Source organism: Panthera leo, chromosome D3 (assembly GCF_018350215.1).
Source record: "Panthera leo isolate Ple1 chromosome D3, P.leo_Ple1_pat1.1, whole genome shotgun sequence".
NCBI lineage: Eukaryota > Metazoa > Chordata > Mammalia > Carnivora > Felidae > Panthera > Panthera leo.
This window is the reverse complement of record NC_056690.1, coordinates 7133145-7155708: the sequence shown is the minus strand read 5'-3', so window position 1 is coordinate 7155708 and position 22564 is coordinate 7133145. Positions and strand designations below refer to the sequence as shown.

At 42.1% G+C, this 22564-nt stretch overlaps 1 protein-coding gene across 14 annotated transcripts in view; it reads right to left on the bottom strand.

The window, feature by feature from the left end:
- CLIP1 (CAP-Gly domain containing linker protein 1) overlaps positions 1-22564 on the bottom strand; it is a 126166-nt gene that overhangs the window by 40063 nt on the left and 63539 nt on the right. For 8 of the 14 annotated variants that reach the window (XM_042910057.1, XM_042910061.1, XM_042910066.1 and 5 more), the window contains 11 exons: positions 21386-21583; positions 20665-20768; positions 18076-18136; positions 13578-13682; positions 8865-9809; positions 6955-7071; positions 4550-4607; positions 3726-3809; positions 2615-2771; positions 1100-1265; positions 787-1002 (listed from right to left, as the gene is read on the bottom strand). In XM_042910057.1, the coding sequence (XP_042765991.1) occupies positions 787-1002; positions 1100-1265; positions 2615-2771; positions 3726-3809; positions 4550-4607; positions 6955-7071; positions 8865-9809; positions 13578-13682; positions 18076-18136; positions 20665-20768; positions 21386-21583 (2211 nt within the window). Of the gene's footprint in view, positions 1-786; positions 1003-1099; positions 1266-2614; positions 2772-3725; positions 3810-4549; positions 4608-6954; positions 7072-8864; positions 9810-9944; positions 12008-13577; positions 13683-18075; positions 18137-20664; positions 20769-21385; positions 21584-22564 lie in introns of those variants that run through there. The other 6 variants (XM_042910062.1, XM_042910063.1, XM_042910070.1 and 3 more) reach the window with 4 other exon arrangements.

Genomic DNA, 22564 nt, shown 5'->3' with positions numbered 1-22564 from the left:
TCTTACATTTCCTTTTCACTAAACTCCTGTATAAACACTAAAAGTAACTGAAGACAAGTATTTACTTTTCTTTGAGCAAGTTAAATAGTAGGAGGGAAAAGTTAAACAGTAGAAGGATGGTTGAACTTCATTAAGCTACCGAGTCCAAAAATATACCGGGTTGCAGATATGATCCTGACACCATAAAATGAAATTCAACGTATCAAATTCTACTCTATTTAATAACAGAGCGTTTCCTTCCAGCCCCTGCATCCAGCTTCCTTATCAATTAAGCTCAGAGTGCCTTCCAGGGACATATAAAAGCCCTTTCTAGACTCCTCACTTCTAATCTGCTGTTTAGGAGCTCTGTTTCTCCAATGCTCACTTGTTTCACGTGGCCTCTGCTTCTCGCTTTGCTGCAAGATGTCCCTCCTAACCCCAGTGCAAGGCAGCAGCAAGATGGCCAAGATTAGAGGCCACGACACAAAGTCTACTGCAAGCAGGCAAACACAGCTCAGGCAACAGGAGACTCTCTGTGACAGCTAGGGAGCAAGCAGCATGGGGTGGGGGGATGATGGCTACACAGGACACTCAGGGGAAAGCCCTGTACTGTGGCCGCCACCCCGAGAAGGACCAGCAGCTGGCAGAAAACACGTGAAGCCAGGAAAACGTAATTCGCCATCCCGCCAAGCCTTCAGAGGTCAGCATTTGTAAAGGCCAGCGTACCCCGTCCCATCCGCTGACGCTCTCTAAGCCCCACCGCAGCCTCGACGCAACACAGCGACTGAACTGTCTCCCAGAACATACTTTGGCCTTGTCAGCTTGCTTTTTCAGTTCCACCATCTCCTGCAACAAGCCACTGTTCTCCTCCTGTGCGGCCTTCAGCCTCTCCTCTGTGTCCAGCAGCATCTTCTGTAGGCTCTTCAGGGTTTCTTCGTGCTTCGCCTTCGTCTCTGAACTGGCTGCTTCGTACCTAGCTTTCAGATCCTGGCACTGGTTGTGGCTCGTTTCCACCTTCTTCTCCTGCAGAGAGCCCGAATGAGGGAGAGAGTCATCCAGCCGCATCTGCATTGCCCCTCACCTTCCTGCCAACACACAGTCCCATTTATTGCCTCCTTACCAGGTCCGACAATTTCCTCAGCAGTTCTTGCTTTTCTTCCTCATGCTTTTTAGCTGCTTCCTGCTGGCACTGTTCCGCTTTGAGAGTTACTTCCCCAATATTCTTCTGCAGAAAGCTTGCATTTTCATTAGCCTTTGTGAGCTTTAGCTGTAATTCTTCTATGGTTCTAGAACAAGTTTCAATACAAGGGGTCAGAGCTTTCAAAAGAATGCTTTGAATTCCAAAGATATGCTTAGAAAGATAGTATTAATAATTGTATTAATGATTTTAAGTTGTGAATAACTTAATGACGTCTGAAACAACAAAAAATTAACCTGACTTGCCCTGAAGAATAATTTTAACAATTGTGACAGTTATAAATACATTATTTGGAGTGACAACTACTGTAATTGTGAAGGTTTATCATTTTATGTAAATAGATCAGTAAGGAAAAATGAGTGAAAAGTACACATATATGAGGAAATGAGTTATTTTAGTAAAGTTTCAAAATTTTAGCAGACTAGATTATCAAAAACTCATTCTAGTGCCGCTTGAGTACAGAAGATACAAAATGACACTTCAGAACTTGAAGAACTAGCTTCGAGATCCTAATGTGGTCCAACAAAGATGTACACAAGACGTGAGACACAAACCTGGAGAACAGGCTATCAGACGACTCCGAGAACGGAGGAGGGAAACTCGGGCGGTCCCTCTGGGTTTTACACCTGTCCGACACCTGCAGAGATGGAGCTCCTCGAGGGCACCGTGCCACAACCGCCTGTGCAACTGCACCCGCCTCACAGCGGATCTGACCCGAGGCGGCCAACCAAGGCCCAGTCGCCACCTGCCCCGCCACCCCACGCCGGCCCGTGGATGCAAACCTAACTGCCAACTAGTCACGCTTTCAGACTCATTGGCCCTAAAATGTCCTCTGAAGGCTTTTTGCCTTATAAGACATTTGCTTTTTGTATGGAAGCTATTAAAAGAAAAAAAAATCAAAGCAACAAGAACCTCAGAATAAAGACAACAGCAGAGGCGAAGATAAAGGAAGCTAGCACTGAGGACGAACAGCGCAGCGACGAGAGCCGCGAGCTCTCTGGGGCCAGAACACAAGCGAGTGACTTCACCTTCTTGAGCCTCAATTCCTTTCTCTTCAAAATGGGAGTAAGACACTCACCTCACAGGATTGTTACAAGAATTAGAAAATACACCCAGCACAGTGCAGGGCACACACCTACTAAGCCTGTAATAAGGGCTACCCTTCGTTACACTGAAACAGGTTAAAAAATTGTTAAGCGCCTGTAAAAGATGTCACTGCCCTTGGTAAAATTCTTTGCAAGTCATTAAAAAGTCCACAATACTGTATTACTTAGAAGGTCCAGTAGTTGACTGAAGGGTACACCGGGGTAATGACAGGAAGGAAGGGAGACAAGAAACTTTAAAACAGAACCACCCTGAATTCTGGCTCCGCTCCCTCCGAGACCTCACTTCAGAGGCCAACCTAAATTGGGCGCCCTTATAACCATTCGTACATACCTTTCTTTCAGACGTAGCTCATCGTTCATTTTTGTCAGCTGAGAAGAATTATCTCCAGACATTTTCATAATTTCTGCAATGTCGTTTTCCAACTTTTCCTTTGCCTTTATCAACTGCTCTTCTCTGTCATCTCTCTCTCTGAATTTTGCCTCCATATCTGAATATACACAGGAAAAACAAATTGCACCACAGTGTTACAGGCAACAAAAATTTATTGACTACATCCTGTATTCCGAGGCTTGTTCTGGGAATATTTGCATACAGCAATCCCTGCCCTCATGAAAATTATATTCTAGCCAAGAAAACGGACAATAAACAAGATCAAGAAAGAAAATAAATAGTAGAAAAATAGGGTTAATTGCCAAGAGGGAAAAAAATGTAAGTAGAGAAAGGAACCACGAAGGAGTCGGGAAGGTTAAAATCTCAGGCAGGGCCTCTCTGAATGGTAACATTTAAGTAAAGACCTGAAGGAGCTGAGGGACACCAAATGCAAAGGCCCTGAGGCACAAAAATGCTTGCCATGCAGAGGACAATATAGCTGAAGTAGAATCAACAAGGGGAAGGGTACTACGGGCCTTTTGATGTAATCGGAGAGACTACAGATTACGGGATGTAATCAGAGAGATTACAGATTACGGGATGTAATCAGAGAGGTAACAGGGCCTGGCATTGGGAAGGACTGTAGTTTTTACTCTGCATGTGAGGGGAGCTACCGAGTGATCTCAAGCAGAAAAGTGCCACGACCTGACTTGATGGTGGAAGGACCGCTCTGGTTGGGGTGCTACAAATGGACCAAAGTGGGCAGGGCAGAAGCAGGCTGAGCAGGCAGGGAGCTGTTAGAGCAGCTCAAGTGAAACATGATGGGTGGCTTGAGTCAAGGACAGAGGTAGGAACGGTGACATGTGGTGGATTCTGACTTATTTGAAAACAGGGCAGAGAGCATGTGCGGAATTTATAGACCTCCAACAAGTATTCAAGTATTTGATCTCGTTATATCACACTATTGAGTGAAGAAGTTACCCCTGAATAAATGTTATTGTAATGTACTATGGTTACCACAAATCCTAGGAAACCTACTATATCCAGTGCTTAGTAACCAGAGCTATCTTACCTGTTAAATTTTCTCTCAACTTCTCCAATTCGGCAGACAGCGCGTTAAACTGTTCCTCTTTTTGACGTAACTGATTTACTGTTTCTACGGAGGATAAAGTTAAAAGTTTAATATATTTCATACTTAAGAAGCCATCTAGAGGCTGGCTGTCTTAAACCAAATCAAATAATATGCTTGGGATTTGAGAGGGCAGAAATGCTAGAAAGTCCCACCACACATCAAACCACTGCATAATGGACCTACAGGAGTAAGCATGCGTCTCTTTCTGCCTCCCCACATCTGTGGATTAAACAGACACCAGGCGGGGCACCTGGGTGGCTCAGTCGGTTAAGTGTCTGACTTCAGCTCAGGTCATGATCTCGTGGTTCATGAGTTCAAGCCCCGTGTCTGGCTCTGTGCTGACAGCTCAGAGCCTGGAGCCTGCTTCGGATTCTGTGTCTCCCCTCTCTGTCCCTACCCAACTCGTGCTCTCTTAAAAAATTAAAAAATAAAAAAAAATTTTTAAAAAAAGCAGACACCACGCATCCCTTTCTAGGCTTCTCTTTCCTACTTCCAGCTAAAACTCAATAGTTATCAATGCCTGAGGATTAAGATACTTTTCCCAAGTATATTTAATTTTAATATAGAATAAGCTTCAAGTCAAAAGAAGAAAAAATTAATGCGAGTTTGAGGCTTCAGGAAGCTCATGCAATCCGGCTGCAGGAGCTTCCAGAAGAGGGACATCAGACTACAGGAGCATCTATTCTGTGTATTCCAGACGCCATCTTCAGGGTGAGAATGTGACATTCTCTAAAGCCATCTGCTCATACTTTAGTAAGACATACCTTGCATGCTTCTCTGAACAGAGACCGCCTCCTCTGAAGCATCAGCAAACTTTTCTTTCTAAAAAAAAAAAAAGAAAAAAGAATTGGATATTCAGATGAGAAAGATTTCAAATTATAGAAATAGAAAGCTTCAGTCAGTGATAACTACAACACTATCTACTTTTTGTGGCTGATTTTGTTTCATCAAAACGAGCTTACACTCAAAACGTGTAGACACCAAGTGCTACCATATGTCTACTGTGCACGTACATACACAAGTAAATGAGGTTTCTATGTGTGTGCATACCTAGGTGTGCACATACATCTGTACAGATGTGTGAATGCGCACACGTAAGTACATGTGGTACATGTGAATGCTTTTTTCATGTTGCCATCCTCAATTAGCAGAACTTCTCTTCAGATATCTGGCCAAGACAGTGATCAGAATTCTGAAATGTTTTATATCTGAGAGTAACGAGAACCTAACATCTTGAAACCATATCAACTAATTCTGGGGGCACCTGGGTGGCTCAGTCGGTTAAGCATCTGACTTCAGCTCTGGTCAAATCTTGCAGTTCGTGAGTTTGAGCCCCGCGTCGGGCTCTGTGCTGACAGCTCAGCACCTGGAGTCTGCTTTGGGTTCTGTCTCCCTCTCTCTCTGCCTCTCCCCTACTTACGATCAGCCTCTCTCTCTGTCTCAAAAATAAATAAAACATTAAACAAAATTTTTTAATAAAATAAAATGTACTTAAAAAAAAAAAACTATTTCTAGAACCAAAAAGGGCCATTGCTCACCCACTCTTTTCTAAACATGACAGTAGATAAAAACACTCTCCTGGTTTCCCTGAGATGAGTTTTGAGCTAGATACACCAATAACATTTCTAAATGAGTGTTTCTAACTATTTAGAATTATTTTAAAAACGGGTACATGAACCACACAAGTCCACCAAAGCCCACACAATGTCCACCTGTGTTATTCCCAAAGCCAGATTTAGATGGCAAGTTTTCTCTACAGGGTACCTAGAGGGATATGCTGACTTACAAAAAAAAGTAAAGCTTGGGGAAGAGGGCAGAGAAATGGTATGAAACTCAAAAAACACATTTTCTTAAAGGATACCGTATTAGAAAATTGTCATTCCCAGGCCAACTTATTCTCAAAAAAGTAGCTAAAATACTGTACATCAAAACTGTCCAACAGAATTATCCTCCATGATGGAAATATTCTATACTGCACTGTTCAGTATGGTAGCCACTAGCCACATGTGGGTATTAAGCACTTCCTATGTGGCTGGTACAAGCGAAGAACTTAATTTTAATTCATTTAAATAGCCGTATGTGAACAGTAGCTACCAAAATGAACAGTGCAGCTATATATTTAACATTTGAAGAAGTTTGTAATATTGGCATTGAAAAAACAACAAAAAAAGCAAATACTCATTCACCCCTGGTATTAGCAAAGAAGTGGGGAAGTGGGGAAGAGGATGGTCTATGGAGGATCTAAGACAACTGCCCCCTCCTGACTCATGTGTCTCTTACCCAGTTTGTCCATAACCTTCAACTCTCTATGATGTGTGCTTATGGTTGCCGGCCCTGACTAAATTCAGGGTTGTTGGGTTTTTTTTATGTTTATTTATTTATTTAGAGAGAGGGAGACAGAGTGAGAGCAGGGGAGGGGCAAAGAGAGAGGGAGACAGAGAATCCCAAGCAGAATCCACACTGTCAGTGCAGGGCCCGATGCAGGGCCCGAAATCACGAACTGCAAGATCATGACCAGAGCCAAAATCAATAGTCTGACGCCCAAGCAACTGAGCCACCCAGGTGCCTTGTAAGTTCAGTTTCTGATGCAGGAAGTAAGGAGAACAGTTGAGAAAGGTAAGAAAAAGTTAAGAAAAAAAATGTCTTACAACTTGGGATTAAGGCAAGAGGATATATGTGAAAAGAAATGTAATTTCCTGGGGTGGAATGAACAGAGTTGTAAGAGATGATTCTTTGAATTCGTAGACTTAGACAGCACCCTGCCTTGCTAACAGAGGATGCCACTGGTCCGGGACAGCTCTCTGGAAAGCACGAGAAAGCAGTCAAGACCTCATTATAAGTGAAAGTTAACGTGTTGGGTGTGTAACTTGGAAGGTCCCTGTGTTTAGCAAAACTAAGCGGCCAATAATATGCCAAAGCGACCCATTTCTCAGAAGCAAAGGCTAGATTTTAAAAAGGAAAAAGTAATACCTACCTTTATTGCGAGTGTCGATTTGATCCCATTCCCTTCAAGGTCATCAGCCAATGACTAATACACTCAATTTCAATCAATACTTTGAAAGAGGAAGGAAACAGGTACAATACTTCCTTACAGAGATTTTTGTTTTTAAAACAGGAACCATTCAAATGGCCAGAAACCCTGAGAGTCAGATTCCCAACAGGTACTTACCAAAATCTGAAGTTCTTTCTCCAAAGCCTCTTTCACTTGACTGACTTCACTCAAGTTTTTCTGAAGGTTATTTAGTGTTAGCTCTTTCCCCTGAAGCTCCCTGGAAATGCTACTAGCCTACCGTACACAGCGACGTGGCACAGGAGTAAACGAACAGAAGGAAACAAAAAAGAATGAATGAGAAAGAAAAAATAAAAGAAACCTAAAAAACATACGAGAAACAAACACAACCAAACAAAACCGAAAGGAATAAAGGCATGGGTAAAAAAATTACTGCTTTTCTTTTTTTTGCGGTTGTTAACTCTAAGAAGCCAATGACTTTTCACACAATCCGTTTCTAGGTAGCACAATCTAATGCTATTTAAAATAGTCAAAACAAAGTATTTTTCTATACCCAAATTTGGAGTATCAGCATGATCTAAAGCAGAAAGCGCAGACACTTACTTTCTAAGTAGGTAAGTTAAGCAATTTCATTTTCTGGACTTTAAAATCCATAAAGTAGGAATAACGGATACATGTGACCTATGTTATTTTCTATCTTTGTATATGCTTAAAGTATTTCAACACTTAAAAAAATAAAGAATTTTAAAATCCACTGGACAACAGTCATCAGAAATTGGTTTTCATTAAATTTGGATGTAAAAAAAGTTGACCAACCCTTAGTTAGCTTCATACTGCTCTACTAATTCATTTTTGTTTTGATTGGTATTTTGGATCCAAGTGAGGAGATTTGAGAAAAACTTCCTGTAATTAGCTTGTTATCTTCAACTAACGTTAGTTACTTAGTGACTTTTCCTTCTGTCTTCACATCTCCCCGTTTAACTTTACAACCCTTTGCTAACAAAGCAGTTTCTCCTGCAAAAAGCTCGTAACATTCCTCATCAGTACCAGTACTCCCGCTAGTGGCAAGAGGGCTGGGAAAGAGCATCTGTCCCTCAAACGGTTCTTAAAAATGAAGGGAATATTTGAAAAGGCTAATTAGAAAGGAATGTAGCTGACAAACGTTCCATAGAATTTCCTGCACCTTGACCAAAAGCATACTTGTCAGATCTTTCCTCAAAACGGTAGGGAACAGGGGCACCTGGGCGGCTCGGTTAGGCCTGCAACTATTGGTTTCGGCGGCTCAGGTCATGATCTCATGGTTCGTAGGTTTGAGCCCCACATCGGGCTTTGCACTGACAGTGGAGCCTACTTGGAATTTTCTGTCTCCTCTCTCTGCCCCTCCCCCACTCATTCTGTCTCCCTCTCAAAATAAATAAACTTCTAAAAATTAAAAAAAAAAAAAAAAAAAAAGGGTGGGGAATAGAACATGATCTCACTGTGGCATAGGAAAAGCTCCAAGGAGAAAGAAAGTAGCGATGCAAACGGCTCCAGGCTCTTAACCTTATTTTGCTGTGAGTATTACTTATCATAGAGTGTTAATTTCCATTAGTCAAACTCAAGCCTGAAGGTCCACAGTCTGTTTTTATATATTACCTTATGGACAAGACAATTACGTAAACGGCAAGGGAGGAGGTAATCTTTTAAATTTCTTTCCTCTCCATTTATTTATCTCAACACCATCACCTTAGGGAATTCTCTGTTTTAAAAAGGTGACAGACCAGAACCAAGCTTCAACAGGAAAGCGTACAGCCTGGCCCAGAGACAAAGTGTAAAGTTTCCAGATAACAGGAAACCAAAATAAACTCACATAGTTGAGCCAGTGTTTTCTCTAATCTCCTCAGAAGAAACCACACTCAAGACACTCAGAGGATGCTACACGCAGCTGGGAAATTTGCCAGCACAAAGCAACGTGCTGTATAATAGAATCGGGAATTTGGAAGGTGAACGAGCTCCACTCAAAAGTAACACACGATGCAAAGCGGGACGGACAGATGGAAACTTAAAGGATGGAGGACGCCAATACAAACCTTGCCACTTTCAGTATTCTTTTCAATCTCTAAATTTGTAATCTGTTCCTCAGCTGCCTCAAGCTGCTGTCTAAGTGTCTCGATTTCCGATTTACCTTCGGAACTGGCTTTCCGAAGTGCATCAAGATCCGAGAGCTTTTCTTCGGCAGCCTTGAGCTGTGATGTAAAATTACCAATAACCTTGGTTTGTTCACTGCATTTGGCTTGTAGGACCTCTAGCTCCTTTACCTTTATTTCAGCTTCCTGCAATTTGTTTAAGGTGTCCTCCATTTCTACTAGGTGCTGGTCTTCTGCTTCGTCCAGTTTCGCCTTGAGGGCTTCTAGGCTGCTCTCCTTCTCTTTAACGACCGCCATCAGCTTAGCCCTTAGGGCTTCTATCTCTTTGGCGTGAGCAGACCTTTCAGAGTCTTGTTTATTCTGCAGATTTTCTATCTCGTGCTGGTAATCCAGTCGCATCTTCTCCACCTGTGTTTTTAACTCCGCAAACTCTGCCGTCTCCGTTCCGACCCCTTTGCTGAAGGACACCTTTAGCTCCTCCATTGCCTGCTGGTGAGACGCGATGGCCGTCTCCAGCTTGGACTTCCACAGGACTATCACGTCGGAATTCTCCTTGTTGGCATGATCGAGCTTACTTTTCAGGGACTCGTTCTCCTTGGAAAGCTTCTCTGTGGCAGCCTGAAGAGCCTTCACCTCCTTCTGATGGGTCTCTTCACGGGCTCCAAGATGCTCCTTCAGGGAAGTGATTTCTCTCTGGTGGTCAGCACGGGCAGCTTCTGATTTTTCTTGCAAAGAGCTTATCTCTTGCAAAAGGGAGAGCGACACGTCGACGTCCCCAGTGGGCTTCTGGGACTCCAGTCTCCTCCGCAGCTCAGCCACCTCCTGCACTTTCAGTGCCAGCTCTTTTTCTAGCTCCATTATACGGGACTTTTCTGACACTGTAGCCACCTAGTAACCGCAGCCCAAAGAGAAACAAAGCATGTCAATAACCCATCACCGGTAATTTCCTTTAACCTTGAAGATCTCTAATAACTCCCCACCTCAGGCAGCCGTGAGCTACAGCGAGCCCTCGTGCTCACCCACCTCTAGCTGCCATCACAGAGGAAGCCCAGTTCTGAGAGCTCCAAAGTAAGTCATCATCTTGGGCAAACTTCCACCATCTTGAGATGCTCAAGAAACTGAAAACTGATATGGAATTTAACTTGCTTCTTTTTCCTCTAAAGAAACTTTAGAGAAGTGCCCATCATCTGACAGGTAAGTTGAGGGAAACAGTAGCTTTCCAATTTCTCGTTTTATCTGCCTGCTGGAAGAAAGAATCCTCCTCATTTTACCTGTTTTTTCCCTACTCTGCTTCACCCAGGATGTGTAAATGCTCGTCTACCTGATGCAGCTGATTTTAAAGCTCTGTGCTGTCCGGTAGAGTAGCACACGGGGCTACTGAGCACTTGAAATGTGACAGGTGCTGGCAGTGTGAAATACACAGATTTTGAAGACTCAGGGGAAAAAAAAGAACAGAAGACACCTTGTTAATAATTTTTAGACTGATTACATGAGATGATATTACTTTGGATATACCAGTTTAAATAAAATATATTATTCATTTTCTTTTTCCTTTTATCTACTAAAAAAGTATGTTCATGTGGGAAGCACAGAATTTTCAATTACATATATATGGTTAGTATTATACTTCCGTCAGCTACGATTGGTATAAAAATGTGTGACATTACCTATCAAATGTTTCAATTAATACCACATCAACTTTAGAATAAAAGCTTCACCTGGATAATGAAGAAATAATTCATTAACCTGTTTTTTAGGAAGACAAAATGAGAACTACTACTTACCTGCAATTATACACAAGAATCTTTAGAGATTACACTTTTTAGATTTTATAATTCTATTGGCATTTTAATGTACATATCTTGTTCCCCTAACCCAGTGGTTCTTAGATTTTAGTATGCAAATCAATCTCCTGGGATATATGTCTAAAAGGCATATATATGTATGTCCCAGTACTTTCCCATGTTTTGATTCTATTTGAGCTCTGGGATAGCACCCAAGAATCAGTTTTTAAACAAACACCCCAGGACTATGAAAAACACTTTCTTAAACTGTGTCCTTTTACTCTTAGGAAATTACTTCCCTCTGATACCTGTTAGCCAGTCAGAGTAACACACAAAATATGTGGGAAATGATACCTTTGGGCATAAAAATAAATTATTGGACTAACCTGGGAAAAAGAAGGGAACATGAATGATTTAAAAACCAATTTTAAGGATTAAAACTCCTCCAGGTTGAAGGCTCCTCTCCCTCACTGCCTTCTAGTGGGACAGAAAGTCACCGTTGTTTCCTTCACTTTCTCTGCACACCTACAGGCTGTGATATGGAGACACTAAGACGTCCGCCAAGACTAGGAAAAGAAGCCAACTCGGTCTCCAAAAAACTGCATAAGGAAGTCAGTAACTATTCCAAAGCTGATTGTAAGTGTTATGCTTCAGGGTTATAGATGCTCCAGCTTCAAGAGGTTAATTTATTTATATACTTTTTTCTGGGGCAGGGTGCCCGAGAGTTTGTTGCCACAAAATAAGGTACAAAACATTGATAAACCCCAGTGCTTCAAGGTCAGGAACATAAATTAAATCCAATAGGATAAGAATCTGTAATTAGTCACTATAAAGCAAACTGAGGAAATATCAAGTAAAAAATAAGTCAAAATAATAGTGTGATTATCTTGTAGCATTTTCACGGCACTTCTGTTTTTCATTTTATTTCCCCAAGTCTGCCCTCGGGCGAAACCACGTGTCTGCCTCTTCCACCAGGGTCAGGCCATAAAAGTCAGGTATCGTTTCTTAGTCTTGCTTCTGTCTCCAGAAGCTTACTTATAAACTGGCCTTACTGGCTTTTAGGAATTCTAAAGCACTTCCTAAAAGGAAGGTAGGTGATAAGACATTCAAGAGGCTCACTGGTTGGCTTCACACTTGGCCAAGCAAGAACAAGGATCAATAGAAGACATGACTTGTTACAGAAAGAAAACAGGTTAAACCTGAGATAATTGGATAAACCATGCCGTGATGGATACCTTCTTATCGACAGCAAAAACAAAAACAAAACAAAAATCCATCCAAGTTGTTTACTAACTTATCTACATGGGAAGAATTCATGGGCTAAAAAAAAAAAAAAAAAAATATATATATATATATATATATATATATATACGCACACCATATATATATATACACATACACATACATACATATGTATATACATGTGCATATACATATATATCCTTGCTTCAACAGCCATTCTCACTAAAGGAGCCCAATGTTATCATCAGTCCCTTGTATTTCCCAGATCAAATCTTTGGCTCTCAGGTAACAAAGAAACAGCACCAAACTACCAGGACTTTTTTCTTACCAAATACACAGGCAGTACCTTTACTCTTGAGGCCAACTGAGAACATTTTCTTTCTTCTTAAGAAACAAAAACTTATGATTTAGAGAAGAAAAATCACTCAATTATCTAGATTTTTAGATCAATGATTTCTCAGCAAAGGAAATTTCCTCAAATACTAATAATTCAAAAGAAAAAAATCATGCCAAATTTGATCAGAGACAGTAATTTTTGAAATTTTAAAGTTAACAATCTGGACAATTTAGCCATTGACAGTCAAATTCGTGATTTAAAAGGGGTGTGTGTGTGTGTGGACACATGGCCTCTTATATGTAAAGGTATTGGATTATTTCTTAAATATTTCAGCACAAAACTGCCTCCATAATAGACTCCATCCTATGGTGGTCAAGAGCACAGACTTTCGGGACCATTGCTCTAAATACAAATCCTGGCTCCACTATCACTGTTAGCTGTGTAACCTTGGGCAAATTATTTCATCTCTCCATCTCTCGGTATCCTCATCTGTAAAATGGTGACAATACTACCACTTCCCCCGGGATTGAGGTGAGACCAAGTAAGTTAATACCGGTGCAGTGTTCAGAATAGTGCCCAGCCCCGAGTAAGCACTATATAAGTGCTTTAATACATAAATAAATGAAAACATGACTAACGCATGGGCTCGGAGGGCCAAAGACAGTGAGCTGGGGTTGTAGGAAGCCATGCTGGTCCCAGCACACTTTTCCCTCCTGCTTGCTGAGATTTTCACCTACTGGTGACAGAAAGGAGGGAAATACAAGACATACCAGCTATCAAGAAAAAAAGGCCAATGGGATGAAAGTCCTTAACTCTCATTCAAAAGAGCCAGCGTTTCAATTCCCCCAAAAGGTCAGGGAAGAAGGCAGGAAAAGAGAGGGAAAGTAAAACAACAATAGCAAAAAATTATTCAGAAAACCCTGTCACTGGGAATATGAGAACAAGAGGACAATTGACTGCTCGTGGCAAACGGGAGAAACGTATTTCAAGGTAGTAATACAAAAAGCCTCAAATGTGGTTGTGGACGTCCATGCAGTCTATACAGTTGTATCGTTTCTGATCTTGATTTTGGCCGAGGTAACCAAAGGTATGAGTCTTTACCTTTGACGTAGGATTCGACATGAAACACCTGTGTCTAACCATCAGCCTAAGCTCACAAACACCCGAACGGCACCAAGACCAAACTCAGGTGGAACCACTGGGTCAAGGCTTAGGCCAACTGCAAGGCACGTCCCCCGAGGCATCACCATTCACATATATGGATCTGCTTCATTAAACAGTGAAAACCATTACCCTAGTGTCTTCTAACTCCCTCTGCAGTTTGTCAGCTTTGGTCTTTTCAAAGAGCAGGCTCTGTTCAAGCTCCTTAATGCGGGCATGCTCCAGTTTGGTCTGCGTCTGTTAGTAAAAAGGAAGAGGAAGAGAACACAACAGTGCCACCATGACATGCCAGCACAAGAGGAGAGAGAGCGGCATGCAGGCTGAGCCACCAGTACCTTCCGCCGAAGGATGAACAAAAAGGGGAATGGAGAAGGGCAGAGGATGGACCGAGATGGGGAGGCTGGGGGTGAGGATGAACGCTACGGACAAAAGGATGAGGTGGGCAGGGGACACAAGCTAGTCTACTGAGAAAGAAAACAAATGAAAACATATGAGGCAAGATGAAAAGTGTCAGATGCATGCAGCCAAATATAAGTTATATTGATAAGTGAAGTTTATCAGCACAAATTAGAATAGTTAATATTCCTCTAAACTATCGTTTTCCCTCCTCCCCACAACAGCTATTTGACATCAATGTGTATGTAACTGACTCGGTGACTTTGAAAAGTGAATTGACCCTCAAAATGATCACTTGCTAATCCCCTAAATATGCAAAACATGTCATAAATCTTATAAGAGTTCGGTAAGTCCCTAGAGCAGATCCTAGCACTCTGGCATGCAATTTGATGTGAACAAGTGTGGAGAGTTAAAACCTAATGAAGGGAATCTAGAAACCAGAGCTGAGAAAATCACACCGGTGGCCTTTGTGGAGATGAGCGAAACGGGACTGACGTTTTTAGCAACATTTCCTAATTCCCTAGTTTCCTTCCAACAGTGGGTTTTCCAAAAACGATTTTGTCACCAGGGAAAAAAGGAGGAGATCATATTTACGAGGGGAAAATTCAGTAATAATTATGCTACATCCCTGAGACTCAGGTCAGGAGAGAAGTTTAGAGCTGATAAAGGGCTCATTTTCTTGATCCTTGGATGAAGTAGTTACCAGCTCAGAAGTGAGAAACGGTGGTTCAGCACAAAGGTATTCATTTGAGCTCCACGCAAAAGGAGCTGGTCAGATCCTAGTGTGTTTCGAAACTCCAGAGACTCCCCATCATCACTTACTTAGACATTACCTGATGGAGAACCCAGAAAGCAATCTCTTTGTAACAGCAGACAGAGTCTTAATCAATTTGAAATAATCTAGGTATCAGTCTGAATGTACCTCTTTCCCCACTCACCTGTCCACTCAACAGGTTATCAGCATAATCAACTGATTGATAAAACCTACTGATAGAAGCTGCTGGGAGCAGCTCTAACTACTTGTATTAATTGTAGTATTTTGTGGTTCTAACTGGTCAGATCTATGTCTGGACAATTACAGGCAATGAGAAAATGACAACACACTCTAAATAAAGTAACAGAAAGTAACGCAGAGCTTAAGTAGAAGGTAGAATGTTTTACGTTGAAAACATCCTTACTAACTCCAGTGGTTCTCTGGGGATTTCAACACATTCCAAAGGTCACGTTGCTTGTGAACCATGGATAAACCATCATGGAATATTCAAAAGGTGAACAAAAAAAAACCTTTTTTAAATTTCTCTATCTGCTTCAGCTCTTTACACTCAACAAAAATAATGGAAAAAAAAAATTCAAAACCTAACTGTCTGGATAGTCCCCTTGGTCCACATGTGCCTTAGACAGAAGTTGTTCAATTTACCTGCTTTTACAAGAAAAAAACAAATCTAATCCAGATCTATATAATTGGGGTCACAGCCTCAAGAACTGAACAGTAAAACTAACAGTAAAAAGCAAAAGGCAACAGAACCTTTCTTCACCTCTTGACTCCAAGTTCAGTGTCCTCTGGGTGAAAGGTCACTACTTCCAGATAAAAAAGCAGGCATCTACTGCAGCGTGACCTCCTTCCCACTGAGATCTTCCAGATGACTGCTGTACCTCCTTGCTGGCCAGTATGCACACAAACCAGCTGGACTGTCTACAGCTGTGTGTGAGCAACCAGCAGCAGGGGAACGAGAGATCCACGTCCATGCCACGGTGTGCGGTAAAAACGTTACCCTGGACAGGACAGCCCTCCTTTTAAAAGTATTCCTTTCTCCCAGGAAGACAGAGCATCCCAAGAGGAAAGTCCTGGGACGGGGACTGAGAGGGAAAGCAAAGGCTCTGCGAGAAGCACACAAGAAAGGCAGGAGGGAGGTCCCATGCAGACTGACACCGGATGCAGCGGGAGCCTGTTTTGGGAGGACAGAAGAGACCCAGATCACTGAAGTAGCTTCACAAAAAGGAAACCTTCAGAACGCAGGCTTTTTTACAAGCTCGGTCTTGAATTGTCTAGTTCAGCTGCCGGGTGGTGGTAGGAAGAAAAAGCTTTGGTTTAATTTTATTCCCTTATGGTGGTAAAACAAGCCAAAAGCGTTTAGGTTCTTTCAACTGGCCTCCCAGCTGGCAGATGCACAGCTCACAGGGTGCTTTCGAGGCCATTTAGGTGAGATCTGTGTTGGGTGTTTGATTTTAATCAGAGGGAGGAAGAAAAAAAACACCTTCAAGCCCGGTAGCACATCTACTAGAAAAATCTCATTTCAATAATAATAAATTTAAAGCACATAGCATCTTCACTGAAGAATGCTCCTCTCTAGTGTCACCAATTAGGGAAAATACTGCAGCAACAAGCAGACGCTTGAATTTCTTGTCACCTGCACTGACAGGCATTGGCCGACAGTGGGAGCTCACAAAAAGGCAATCCGTTCTGGCGCTCAGAATGCCCTTCTGCTCTCATTGGAATAAAATCAGACCACTGGGGCAAACTTTCCGAAGAAATTTCTGTAATCCCTTCAGCTATTATGTTTTATGTTTCTGTTAGCTATCATCTTTTGGAATAACTCTATTAAAATTAGAAGACGTTATGAATTAAGAGAAGGCCAAGCACCCAGATAAAATCCTTTTTTTTTTTTTTTTTTTTTTTGGCAAAATTTACCAGCAAACATTTGCTTATGCATTAAATACATAGATTTATAGAGCTTAGTCATTACATACAATTTCTTCTGGATACAAACGTAATTGCTGTGAAAGCCACATGCACAGAAATATTAAGGTCAATGTTTCAGGTCAGATTACGCAGTTAGTATTTGAGTATATCAATAAGCATTTTAATCTGTCATCAATCTGTGTTAACAAGGGAAATCTCCACACAGTTAAGTGCCCTCTTACATTCTCAGGATCTTCAGAAATCTGGCTCTTTTGCTATCAGTAAAAAAATAAAAAAATTAAGCAACAACAAAAGGAGAGATTCCACTAAAGTTTCCGTACGTGTTAGGGTTTCAATATAACTCTGATTAATTTCAAGTGAGTTTATCAGACAGACTATACTAACTCAGTGCTGATGGAAAGGTTTTAACTTGCACCTCCCCAACAAACCCTGGGCTGTGTTCCCCATGAATAAGATGATGATATGAGACTTTGGGGTGTTTTTAAATGGATGGAAACAACACGAAAGTCAACTAAAGGAATGTGACTATATATGAAATGAGTAAAGAAGGTGACTATTGAATTATTAATAATCCATTAAATTCTGGGCCTACAACTCAGAAAATGTTTTCCTTGCTCTCTGTTGTCAACTGTAAAGACAACTGCCAAAGGAATCAGTTCCTATTTGGAAGGGCCCCTGAAACGTAAGCATGGTGTGGCCATCAACCGACTCTTAACTTGTAATGTATATTCTTAACAAAATGTAATGTATACTCTTAATAAAAATGTATATTCTGAGAACTGCACAGGCAAGTGCAATTTTTACTAAAATATTAATTCAATACCAGAAATCTGCAGAATTTGAACAATTTAATAATTTGTATCTGTCATATATCTAGCAGTGGTTTTTAAAGAGCATCAAAATCATTTAATTCTGGCATCTAATTAAAAAAAACTGATATGAATAATTGTTAAAAGATGAGAAACTTGATGCTAAAGGAAATCTCTGCGAATTTAAAATATGCCATGGAAGTCAAAGAGGCTGAAATACAATTTGATCTTGTTTTATCCTCTTGTAATTACTTCACAAAAACAACTAAAACATGCATTTATTCCTTTTACAGGGTTATGAAAAATTTATTCTGCCCAATTGAAAAGCAAAGCTGAGATACAGCAAAAAACTTTGTTTTGCTCTATTATGATGAGGTTAAACATGCTTTTTAAAATGCCATTTCTGACCGTGAGAGGAATATCTAGAATCTCACTTGGACACACTGCCAGATTTATGACTTGATAAACTCCAATTCAAGATTTTGGATTTTGAAGCACGAGGAAAGAGTAGTAAAAATCTGACTGGGCCACTGGAGTTGGGACAGCACCGTCACAGGACAAGGACGGGCGCTGGCACCTGAGCCGTAAGCTAGGCCCAAAGCCCAGCCGGCCAGAGACCCGGGCTCCTTCCCTTCCCTCTGCCGCCTGTTCTGGCAGGATCATCCCATCCGTACTTGTCAATACTGGTACCCATAAGAGCTGCAGAGAGTTGGAGGGGTTTTACCTCAAGATCGCCTTTTGTGATGGATTCTTCCTCAACACGGAACTGAAGGTCCTCAACCTTCCTGTAGAACAAAATCAAAACAAAGCACTTCAGGTAACCAAGGAATATATGTGCCTTACCAAAACAAGAATCTATAATCAATACCCTGGTGAATGTAACAGATGATAGTGGAAGAAAAGAAAATACATTTTTAGGCACCTAGTTTATAAATCTAACAGCTCTCTGCTATTTAGGAAACTTCAAAGTTTTAGCCAGATACTGATTCCAGGAGACATGAGTTAAGAGTTGAGAAAAATCCACTGGTTTTCTTCTGTCACAACCACCAGAATGAACCTAATCAAGACAAGATCAGCCTAAAGGGAAAACGTCGGATTACCAAAGGAATAGGTTTGAGATTCCAAGTCTGTAATTTCTACTTTACAATAACAAAACACAGGGAAAAGTGGCATAGAAAACAAATCTCTCTTGGGGCTCCTGGGTCGTTAAGCATCTGACTTCGGCTTAGGTCATGATCTCACAGTCCGTGAGCCCTGCTTTGGGTGAGCATGAGCCCCAGCCCTCACTTTGGGCGAGCACCAGCCCCACTTCGGGTGAACGCGAGCCCCACCTTGGATAAAACACAAGTCCCAGGCGAACCCCACTTCTCTCTCCCTCCCTAACCCTGTGGGATTCTATCTGCCCCTCACTCACTTGCACCCTCTCTCTCTTTCAGAAAAAAAAAGAAAACAAATCTCTCTTTACACCACCCTACATCTGATATTTTATGGTGAGGTTAGCAGGCTACCCACACAGAAAGCCCCAGGACAATACCAGTACCTGTACTGGGAGAATGAGATTATCAACAATTTGAGTCACATCCCCCCCCCCCCATTTTAAAATCTCTAAATTGGGTGTGGGTCTCAACCAATGCTATCACCAAGTCAATGAAATAGGATACCCTGAAGATTGACAAAATCCAGGTAACATCCATATTACAAATCTTCACAAAAGTGAGTGTAAGGAAGAAAAGGGGACAGAGTTCATAACCTATGTGCAAAAACCAAAACTGTCAAACTCACTAGCCTTTCTGGCAAAATTAAGAATAAAAAAATCAGGGCGCCTAGGTGGCTCAGTCAGTTAAGCATACGACCCTTCATTTTGGCTCAGGTCACGACTTCATGGTTTGTGAGTTCAAGCCCCATGTCGGGCTCTGCGCTAACAGTACAGAGCCTGCTTAGGATGCGCTCGCGCTCTCTCTCTCTCTCTGCTCTGCCCCTGCTCACATATGCACTCTCCTTCTCAAATAAACATTTAAAAAAATTTTTTTAAATAAAAATTCTACTCTGTTAAATCAGAAATATAATCGTAAATAATTTACACCCCTCAAGCTCACTGGAAGTGTGGGAGGACATTTGTCCTGCCCAGCAGTCAGCAGATCAAGAGCTGGTTTAAGAACCAAAGCAAATGGTACTGTTGCCTTGGTATTCAGAAGAGCCTAGAAAGGCCTATTACTGTATCTCATTTATTCGTAGCCATTTTTAGGATGTGAAGAAAATTTCCTACATATAGCACTTCTCCTTCTAGTAAGAAGATAATTTCCTTGATAAGAGACTCTATTATACGTCCACTGTATCCCGTACCTCAGTGGTGCCTCTCACGGTCCTAAACATACAGACCAGATGGCTACTGAATTAAGTTGCTACCATCAGAAATGACAAGATGGCGGCATTAAATGCAAGACAGGACAAACGTCCTGTTGTCCAGAAATGTTCCGATGTTTCCATGCAGACACCCTGTTCAGAGACTGTGTTAGTTCACAGCCTCAAGAAGCCGCTAAGAACCAAACTTGCTCTGTCTCACACCATCTAGCACCTGATTCCATCCTGACCTGGATAATCCTCTAATTGCGTCACATGAAAGTTATGTTTTCCTAACAAGGTACTGAGTTTCTCAAGGACAGGGCCCTTGTATCACTTACCAGACAGAAGAGTTTTATTTAGATACACAGGTGTTTCATAAATACTTGGTCACTTTGGGGACGCCTGGGTGGCTCAGTCGGTTGAGAGTCTGACTTCAGCTCAGGTTATGATCTTGTTCGTGGGTTCAACACTCGCATTGCGCTCACTGTTGTCAGTGTGGAGCGCACTTCAGATCCTCTATCCCCACCTCTCTCTACCCCTCCCCCACTCTTGCTCGCTCGCACGCGCGCGCTCTCTCTCTCTCTCTCTCCAAAATAAACAAACATTTAAAATACATACATACTAGGTACCATGGACCCAAAATGTCTTCTCACCAAAAACGGTTCCAGGTGGAAGCAGGGTTTGAATCGACTTCACGACACTAAGGCCAACCTCAAGAGGATGTTTGGCACACAGCAGGTGCTCAACAAGCAGCTGTTAAATTTAGCAGGCCATGTCTAGATAATTCCAAACTTCTCAAAAAAAAGTCAAATCAAAGCAAACCCTCCCGGCACAAGATGAAGAGTTGAATTTCTACCGAACACACAGTCACTCCTTTGGTTCTAGGGCTTGACACCTTAATAAGAATGTTTTCCTAAGGTCATTTAGAAGGAAAAGGCCACACTTGCACTAAGGAACAGTTTGAGGTCACCTTTTCTCCTCTTCAAGTTGGTTGAGAAGCTCCACCTTCTCCCTGTCAGCAGCCTCCACCATCGTTCGCAGCTGGTCCATCTTGGCCTCCAATTCCAGGACATGCTGAGAAAGACAAGGGTGTCAGTGAGTGGCCTCCCTCGGACCCAGACACAGGCCCAGGGACGCCTCCAAAGAGCTACAGCTAAGTGGTACCATTGTGGGCGGGTATGACTCTAAAACCTTTTCACAGTGAAATGCTTTCTATAATCTTTAATAGGTTACTTCTCGGCCGCATTCCTGGAAACTAGATGATGAAAAACCGCACCATTAAAGCAAAAGAGGGCAATGGTACAACAACGCTCATCTTTTTTACGGCTGAAATGCATACAGAAGGTCATCTACAAAACAGGAGTTGCAATCGTTGGTAAGGTCCCAGTAAACAAGTTCCCCTGACACAGGCCAAGAGGCCTGGATGTAAAGACCGAAGGACTACGGTAGACTCAAGAAGAACAAAACTGCATCTTTATGACGATACCAAGTGGTACCCCAGGTCACAGCTTCAAACAAGCCCAGCAAAGACATTTCTACTCATTTCCAGTGCTCCCAAGACTAGCTCCCTGGCTCCAAGCACGAGGTACGCTGCTCAGCCTCCTCCCTCAACTCAGAAAGCTCCACCATCTCCACAAGATCAGCTTAGAACCCATCACCATCTCCGAAACAAGGTCAGCACCAGACTTCACCTGGTCGTGTCCGTCCCGGGCCAGAGCTAGCTCCTGCTCTATTTCCCCCACGTGGCTCGTGGCCTTGGCCACCTCCGCCCTCTCTAGATCCCGTTCAGCCAGCAGCTGCTCAATGTGCTGCTGCTTCTCCTTCAGGGCCTCCTGGAGGGCAGTGGTGCCGGAGATCTTCCTGGCGTAACGGGAGGAGGTTTCAGTCAACTGCAAAGGAAAGTTAAAGAAGTGAAGGGCGATGATGCTATCGGGGATGCAAGGAGGGCACGAGGCATGCATGGCAGGCGTCTCCTCAGCAAAGCGAAGGTGCTGCCCCTGCTCCCAAGCTTGCCAATTATTAGGAAAAGCTTTTCATCAAGGAAGCAAGACAGCGTGCGCCTCCTGACTGTAAATTTCACAAACAACACATCAATGTGAGAAGTCATGGAACAATCAGAAAGATGTTTAGAAGGAGAATAAGTGGCTCACATCAAAGGTACCCTGAGCTCAGCTGACAGGGCCTTGTAGGAATCTAGAAAAATTCCACAAACCCATTTAACAAGCTTCTGTTACCACCTGAGCTTCATTAGTAGTTTTCTTCTTCTTGCGACGTTTTGGTCAGTCTTTTGCTCCTCAGACTTGAGGTCGAGACTTTCCAACTTTCTCTAACTACCATTAAGTAACCAAGAGGTCACCCTTGGAGCCAAAAACCGTCCTCTTATTGATTAAACAGTTGGATTTTGTCAGGATTTTCTTCATCTTTCTTTCAAAATGAAAGGCACAGATAAAAAAGAATGAAATCTTGCCATCTGCAACAATGTGGATGGATCTAGAGAGTATAATGCTAAGAGAAATAAGTCAGAGAAAGACAAATACCATATGATTTCACTCATATGTGGAATTTAAGAAACAAAACAAACGAGCAAAGGGAAGAAAAAGAGAGAGACAAACCAAGAAACAGACTCTTAAGAGAACAAACTGATGGTTACCAGGGGGGAGGGGGGAATGGGGGAAATAGGTGATGTGATGGGGACTAAGGAGGGCACTTGTGATGAGCACCAGGTGTTGGATGGAAGTGTTGAATCACTAAATTGTATACTTGAAATTAATTAATTTAATTTTTAATTAATTAAATTTATTAATTTAAATAAAAACTTTTTTAAACAAATGAAAGGCACAGATCTCACCCAGGAACCCAGAACTTGAAGA